The sequence below is a fragment of the Silurus meridionalis genome, chromosome 18, assembly GCF_014805685.1.
Source record: "Silurus meridionalis isolate SWU-2019-XX chromosome 18, ASM1480568v1, whole genome shotgun sequence".
Lineage (NCBI taxonomy): Eukaryota > Metazoa > Chordata > Actinopteri > Siluriformes > Siluridae > Silurus > Silurus meridionalis.
Window position 1 is genome coordinate 25383348 of NC_060901.1, and position 8189 is coordinate 25391536.

At 41.6% G+C, this 8189-nt stretch overlaps 1 protein-coding gene across 2 annotated transcripts; it reads right to left on the reverse strand.

Moving 5' to 3' along the window:
- Positions 1 to 1934: 1934 nt before the first annotated feature.
- LOC124401430 (tripartite motif-containing protein 16-like) lies at positions 1935 to 5133 on the reverse strand. Of its 2 annotated transcripts, none has more exons than XM_046873757.1 (6): positions 4992 to 5133; positions 3583 to 3678; positions 3232 to 3465; positions 2984 to 3143; positions 2643 to 2702; positions 1935 to 2515 (listed from the first exon to the last, which is right to left on the reverse strand). In XM_046873757.1, the coding sequence occupies exons 2-6, from the start codon at positions 3655 to 3657 to the stop codon at positions 1983 to 1985; spliced, it is 1062 nt and encodes a 353-aa protein (XP_046729713.1). In that variant the 5' UTR covers positions 3658 to 3678; positions 4992 to 5133; the 3' UTR covers positions 1935 to 1982. The 2 variants fall into 2 exon arrangements, with proteins under 2 accessions (XP_046729713.1, XP_046729714.1); XM_046873758.1 differs by lacking the exon at positions 4992 to 5133 and adding an exon at positions 3927 to 4291.
- Positions 5134 to 8189: the final 3056 nt, after the last annotated feature.

The following is an 8189-nucleotide window of genomic DNA, read 5'->3' on the forward strand; positions in this document are numbered from 1 at the left end:
AATACGGTAGTGAGACGGTGAAGTGGCATCGATAACTAACATTTTCAAAAGCCGGCGATCGGTCATGGGGATCGAGATAACCGATGTTAAGTGGCAAATTTAGCCCTCTTTTGTGCTCAAGATATCAGGGTTCGGCGACATGAAAGAATCGACATAACCGATGAGAAAATGCTAAGAAAAAGAGAGACTTAATAGGGTTGGTGATTTAACTGAGGTTGAGATAAGTGGGTTCCACTGTATACAGTTGAAACCAGATATTTACATACACTTCAGAAAAAAACACAAAAACTTTTATTTCTTTACTGTCATACATTTTATCAGAGTAATCTTTTTCTGTTTTTAACATATTTTTTGAACTTGTTAAATGTCAGAATCGATCGAGGGAGAATTTTTATGTATTTTTATTATCACTTTCATCAAAGTCAGAAGTATACATACACTAAGTTTATCGTGCCTTTAAACAAAAAACAACTCCAGCTGATTCCATTCTGAGCTTAAGAAGCCTCTGATAGGGTAATTGATTCCATTTGAGTTAATTGGTAGCACACCTGTGGATGCATATAAAGGCACACCTCAAACACAGAGCCTCTTTATTTGACATCATGGGAAAATCAAGAGAAATCCACCAAGACATCAGAAAAAGAATTGTTGACCTCCACAAGTATGGCTCATCCTTAGGTGCAATTTCCAGATGCCTGAAGGTCCCACATCCATCCGTTCAGACAATAATACACAAGTATGAAAAACATGGGAATGTACAACCATCATACCGTTCAGGAAGGAGACGGATTCTGAGTCCCAGAGAGGAACGTTTTTTGTTGCGAAATGTGCACATCAACCCCAGGACAACAGCAAAAGATCTTGTGAAGATGCTGGCTGAAACTGGTAAGACAGTGTCATTATCCACAGTAAAATGAATACTGTACCACCATGAGCTGAAAGGTTACTCAGGGAGGAGAAAGCCATTAATTCAAAACCACCATAAAAAAGCCAGACTACAGTTTGCAACTGCACATGAGGGGAAAAAAAAAAATCTTAGTTTCTGGAGACATGTCCTGTGGTCTGACGAAACAAAAATTGAACTGTTCAGCCATAATGATAAATGGTATATTTAGAGGAAAAAGGGTGAAGCTTTGAAGCCTCAGAACACCATCCCAACTGTCAAGTATGGGGGTGGTAGTATAATATTGTGGGGCTGCTTTGCTACAGAAGGGACTGGTGCACTTTAGAAAATAGATGGCATCATGAGAAAAGAAAATGATGTGGATATATTGAAGCAACATGAAGACATCAGCCAGGAAGTTAAAGCTTGGGCGCAAATGGGTCTTCCAAATGGAAAATGACCCCAAGCATACCTCCAAATTAGTTACAAAGTGGCTTAAGGACAACAAAGTCAAGGTATTGGAGTGGCCATCACAAAGCCCTGATCTCAATCCCATTGAAAATTTGTGGGCGGCACTGAGAAGTGCGAGCAAGAAGGCCTACAAACCTGACCCAGTTCCACTAGTTCTGTCAAGAGGAGTGGGCCAAAATTCCAGCAAACTATTGTAGAAAGCTTGTGGAAGGATACCCAAAACGTTTGGCCCAAGTGAAACAGTTTCGGGGCAATTCCACCAAATACTAAGGAAGTCTATGTATACTTCTGACTTTGATGAAAGTGATAATAAAAATACATAAAATTCTCCCTCATTCGATTCTGACATTTAACAAAAATGCAAAAAAGATGTTAATATTTATTGATTTAAAACAGAAAAAGTTTACTCTGATTTAATGTATGACAGTCAAAAAAGTGTATGTAAATATCTGGTTTCAACTGTGTGTATATATATATATATATATATATATATATATAAAAGGCAGTGATTCTGAGAGTTTATGGAACAGGATGATGGTGACGTGCACTTTGCCAGAAGACGAGGAAAAGATCTAACAAATGAACAAAAAAAGTTGCTATTTTAATTGAAACTTAGGGTACAAATGTTTTATTGTGGATCACATAATCTCACAGTTGTTCCATAAAAACGCAGCAAGAATCCAGCGTATAGAGGCTGAGTGAATGTGGTGTGGAGTCTGTGGAGGAGCTTCATCGTATCAGAGACGCTGTAGAAGGACAGAGTTCCTGCACTGTGATCCACATACACTCCTATTCTGGAGGATGATGGAACTTTCAGATCAGTCTTAATGTTGTTGTGATAGAAACTAACAGAAAAAGAAGAACACTGCAGACTCCAGGACTGATTGTTGCGTCCAAACCAACAGTCATCACCCCGTCCTTTCCTTCTGACATCTTTATATGAGACTGATATGAACACATTTCTCTCACCGCTCCACTCCACCTCCCAGTAACAGCGTCCACACACACTCTCTTTACTCAACACCTGACAGTAGGAGTTAAATCTCTCTGGATGATCAGAGTACAGCTGGTTTGTCTCACTGCGTGTCACCACTTTGTTCTTCTCAGACAGAATGAGGTAATAATGTACTGTGTTGGGATCCAGAGTCAGATCACAGAAATCTAAACACATGAACAATGGAAATGTGTCAGATAAAAAATATATATCAAAACATGTACTGAAGATGGAGAGTGAGACGTGTGTGTGTGTGTGTGTGTGTGTGTGTGTGTGTGTGTGTTTTACACGTACAGTTCAGAAAATCTCCTCTGCTCTTTGGTTCTGAGAGTAAAATCATCTGAACAGCTGCAGCTGTGGAGAAAAACACAGTTGAAAGTGATCCAGTTTGTGTTAATGTGTGTGTGTGTGTGTGTGTGTGTGTGTGTGTGTGTGTGTGTGTGTTTTCTATGCTTTATTAATGGTAAAGTAACTGAAAACGAATCAGAAGCTTTTACACGATTAAGACGTTAATAAAAAGTGTAACTGTAATAAAAATAACAGGAATAACAGGAAGTTCATGTCGTCATATGAAATGTCTCTCGTCATCATGCTGCAGAGAAAGTAAAGATTCCCAGCAGGACAATTTCTCTCACCAAGTTCATGAATTATGATGAATTTCTCCTGACAGAGTTCCTCAAATCTCTTTTTCAGATCAGAGACTGATTTCCTCACTCTATCAAATGTGAGATGTTGATGGACAGTGATGCTGGGTGAGTCCTCACATCCAGAAGATACACTGAGAGACTGGAAATTCTACAGAGAGAAAGAAAAACATCATGGAGAAGGAGAAAGGTGGAGAAATATACATGTGACTATATAGACTATACACACTTTGTGTTACCTGGAGGAAATGGATGTGATCGTGTGTGTGTGAAAGCTGCTCCAGCTCAGTGATTCTCCTCTGAAGATCAGAAATCTCCTGCTCCTGTTGCTCCAGAAGTCGTTCAGCTGGACTCAGTTCAGCCTTCTCCTGATCTCTGATCAGCTCCTTCACCTCCGAGCGCTTTTTCTCCATGGAGCTGATCATCTCAGTAAAGATCTTCTCACTGTCATCTACTGCTGTCTGTGCACTGAGCTGTTAGGACACACACACACACACACACACACACACACTCTTACTGGGACTCTAAATGACTCGATGTCCATGTTGTGTGTGTTTCTAGGAGCAGCTCCGTCTCTGCTCACTGCTCACCTTTATAATGTTCACAGCCTGTTTCAGCTCCTGCACCTTCTTCTGCTTCTCCTGGATTCTCTGCTGGGATTTCATCTGCTCCTCCTTCAGCTGAGTCTGTAAACAGTTATAGTTATTTAGATATTATTATTCTCCTGCATCTCCCCCTGCTTTATACATGAGCTCTCACACACACACACACGGCTAATGTTGTTCTAACTGTCATAGGAGAAATCAAGTCCAGTTATACTGATACACACGACCTAGTGGCCTTCAAACATGGCTGTCCTGAACTTCAAACTCAAGCACATTCCATTGATCATTTTAATACACACACACACACACACACACACACACACACACACACGTTTTTCAGATCGTTCTGCTGCAGCTGCAACTGTGTCATGTCCTCTGTGTTCATGCATCGTACACAAGTAACAGATGAAGCTTCGGTCGGTACGACAGTAGATCTCAACCAGTTTATCATGCTCAGAGCAGATCTTCTCTTGTAGATTTCCAGACGCTTCGATTAACTTGTGCTTCTTCCAGGAAGGAACTTCATAATGAGGTTTCAGATGAGTTTCACAAAAGGACATCAGACACATCAGACACGACTTGACGGCTTTGCGTTTTCTCCCACTGCATAAATTACATTCTACATCTTCAGGTCCAGCGTCTGAGTTCTTCAGTTTCTCCATCACATTTTTCACTATATAGTTTATGTGTACAACAGGCCTTGTATTGAAAGTGTGTCTGCACTGAGGACAGCTGTAGACACCCGCCTGTTCCTCCTGATCCCAGGAGTTATTAATACACACCTTACAGAAACTGTGACCACACGGGGTATCCACTGGATCCTTCAGGAGATCCAGACACACTGGATATTTGAACTGATCTACTGAAATCTACTTGCTGGGTCTCTGTGTGCGTGTGCGTGTGTGTGTGCGTGTGTGTGTGTGTGTAATAGCAGTAGAAAGGCAGCGAGGTTCTAAATAAAGTGAATTATAATACACTAAGTGTGAAATCCTGCTCTCTGTGACTGTTAATCAGGTGATGGAGGTAAATGAGCTCCAGTGTGGACGATGTTAATCTTCTGTGTGACGAGTTTGGAGTCAAACGCTGTTTAGATACCTTCTTCTGTTTGGGTCGTTGTCATGGTAACCGGGGAGCTTCTTGGTGCACGCGCATGGCTGGCTAAGTCTATAGTATGTTTATGCTAATAATAAATCACATTGCTAACTGGCTTCTATAAATTGTGGTAAAATGGTTATAAATAATGTACACATTTAAATAAGATCTGGAGAAAAGCTGACTATCAACAACAAGCGGGTTCGTGTGTTTTTTTATTAACATTAATTAAAGCACCTCCTTTATATAGACAATAAATATCCAAATTGACTTTTAACCGGATATTTTAAGTAAAAACGTACCTTTAGGTCGTTCCTCGGTGTATAAATCCACTACAATGTCGCCTAATGTGGTTTCTAGCAACACCGCCATTCTGGTTCAAAATTAGTTCACCGGAATGCGCATGCGCGCCCAAAGCGCGTTTCCGAAATAGCAGCGCGCGTGTCCGACAGTGGAATTGCGTGTGCGCATGCTCCAGTGGTTTGAGGTGATCGTTCATTGCAGAATTTTCATTATTGTCTGAAGTGATCTGGATGCGTCCAGACAGGATTATAAAACAACATATAACTCTGTATTATTCACATCCTGCATTAGATTTATATTTAGAGCTTTTATTACATTTCAAATACAAATAAACAGAACTCATTACAGCACTTAGTACTAGAGTCATAGCACTACAGAACCCCCTCCTAAAAAGACTTTATACAGGGATTTAATACAAATTTGAAATAAACGTGGCATCCAAAAACTATAAAGATGTTTGCAGTGCAGTGTGTCTGAATATATAATAATTTTATGCGTGCATGCTGACACACTTCAGCAGTGTCCTGCCTAAACCAACCCACCTTTTAATACCATCATTAGGGCACCACGGCTCTCGAAATCATCAACATCATAGAGAAATGCAGTAGAACAGAGCGCTGCATCAAAGACAGGAATCTCATACAGTAAGAATGAACGTCATCACTGAAGCTAAAAACACAACAAACACAATTCAACACGTCTCCTTTCACTGTAGCCGCAGCCGCACCTCCCGCATACATCCTCTCTGGCTGAAGCGTTTGTTCTCTGCGTTACGGTTTTCCTGGTGATTTAAAACGAAGGCAAATTGTGTGTTTAAATTGCAATCTGATTGGTTAAAGCGACAAAGAGAAACATTATGAAATGAAGAGAAGGCTATCGAGAATCATTTAATGCATATTCATAAACAATATATATATATATATATATATATATATATATATATATATATATATATATATATATATATATATAAATGTAAGGCAGTGATTCGAAGTGTTTATGGAACAGGATGGTGGTGATGTCCACTTTGCCAGAAAATGAGGAAAAGATCTAACAAATACAATTTTTAGGAGTGTGTTCTAGCAGTAGGAGATGTGGTAGGTGTTGTGTAAAGTGAGGGTAGAGGTGTGTGTTCTAGCAGTAGGAGATGTAGTAGGTGTTGTGTAAAGTGAGGGAGAGGATTGTGTTGTAGCAGTAGGAGATGTAGTAGGTGTTGTGTAAAGTGAGGGTAGAGGAGTGTGTTCTAGCAGTAGGAGATGTAGTAGGTGTTGTGTAAAGTGAGGGTAGAGGAGTGTGTTCTAGCAGTAGGAGATGTAGTAGGTGTTGTGTAAAGTGAGGTAGAGGAGTGTGTTCTAGCAGTAGGAGATGTAGTGGGTGTTGTGTAAAGTGAGGGAGAGGATTGTGTTCTAGCAGTAGGAGATGTGGTAGGTGTTGTGTAAAGTGAGGGAGAGGAGTGTGTTCTAGCAGTAGGAGATGTAGTGGGTGTTGTGTAAAGTGAGGGTAGAGGTGTGTTCTAGCAGTAGGAGATGTAGTGGGTGTTGTGTAAAGTGAGGGTAGAGGTGTGTTCTAGCAGTAGGAGATGTAGTGGGTGTTGTGTAAAGTGAGGGTAGAGGTGTGTGTTCTAGCAGTAGGAGATGTAGTGGGTGTTGTGTAAAGTGAGGGTAGAGGTGTGTTCTAGCAGTAGGAGATGTAGTAGGTGTTGTGTAAAGTGAGGGTAGAGGTGTGTTCTAGCAGTAGGAGATGTAGTAGGTGTTGTGTAAAGTGAGGGTAGAGGAGTGTGTTCTAGCAGTAGGAGATGTAGTGGGTGTTGTGTAAAGTGAGGGTAGAGGTGTGATCTAGCAGTAGGAGATGTAGTGGGTGTTGTGTAAAGTGAGGGTAGAGGAGTGTGTTCTAGCAGTAGGAGATGTAGTGGGTGTTGTGTAAAGTGAGGGTAGAGGTGTGTTCTAGCAGTAGGAGATGTAGTAGGTGTTGTGTAAAGTGAGGGTAGAGGTGTGTTCTAGCAGTAGGAGATGTAGTGGGTGTTGTGTAAAGTGAGGGTAGAGGAGTGTGTTCTAGCAGTAGGAGATGTAGTAGGTGTTGTGTAAAGTGAGGGAGAGGTGTGTTCTAGCAGTAGGAGATGTAGTGGGTGTTGTGTAAAGTGAGGGTAGAGGTGTGTTCTAGCAGTAGGAAATGTAGTGGGTGTTGTGTAAAGTGAGGGTAGAGGTGTGATCTAGCAGTAGGAGATGTAGTAGGTGTTGTGAAAAGTGAGGGTAGAGGAGTGTGTTCTAGCAGTAGGAGATGTAGTGGGTGTTGTGTAAAGTGAGGGTAGAGGTGTGTTCTAGCAGTAGGAGATGTAGTGGGTGTTGTGTAAAGTGAGGGTAGAGGTGTGTTCTAGCAGTAGGAGATGTAGTGGGTGTTGTGTAAAGTGAGGGTAGAGGTGTGTTCTAGCAGTAGGAGATGTAGTAGGTGTTGTGAAAAGTGAGGGTAGAGGAGTGTGCTCTAGCAGTAGGAGATGTAGTGGGTGTTGTGTAAAGTGAGGGTAGAGGTGTGTTCTAGCAGTAGGAGATGTAGTAGGTGTTGTGTAAAGTGAGGGTGAGGTGTGTGTTCTAGCAGTAGGAGATGTAGTAGGTGTTGTGTAAAGTGAGGGTAGAGGAGTGTGTTCTAGCAGTAGGAGATGTAGTGGGTGTTGTGTAAAGTGAGGGTAGAGGTGTGTTCTAGCAGTAGGAGATGTAGTGGGTGTTGTGTAAAGTGAGGGTAGAGGAGTGTGTTCTAGCAGTAGGAGATGTAGTGGGTGTTGTGTAAAGTGAGGGTAGAGGAGTGTGTTCTAGCAGTAGGAGATGTAGTGGGTGTTGTGTAAAGTGAGGGTAGAGGAGTGTGATCTAGCAGTAGGAGATGTAGTAGGTGTTGTGTAAAGTGAGGGTAGAGTGTGTGTTCTAGCAGTAGGAGATGTAGTGGGTGTTGTGTAAAGTGAGGGTAGAGGAGTGTTCTAGCAGTAGGAGATGTAGTAGGTGTTGTGTAAAGTGAGGGTAGAGGAGTGTGTTCTAGCAGTAGGAGATGTAGTAGGTGTTGTGTAAAGTGAGGGTAGAGGTGTGTTCTAGCAGTAGGAGATGTAGTGGGTGTTGTGTAAAGTGAGGGTAGAGGAGTGTGATCTAGCAGTAGGAAATGTAGTGGGTGTTGTGTAAAGTGAGGGTAGAGGTGTGATCTAGCAGTAGGAGATG

Coding starts and splice junctions, on each gene's coding strand:
- LOC124401430 (XM_046873758.1), bottom strand. CDS start 4,259: ATGGAGAAACTGAAGAACTCAGACGCTGGACCTGAAGATGTAGAATGT. Junction 3,679..3,926: donor CAGAACGATCTGAAAAACGT/GTGTGTGTGTGT, acceptor AACTGTTTACAG/ACTCAGCTGAAGGAGGAGCA. Junction 3,144..3,231: donor ATCACATCCATTTCCTCCAG/GTAACACAAAGT, acceptor TTCTCTCTGTAG/AATTTCCAGTCTCTCAGTGT.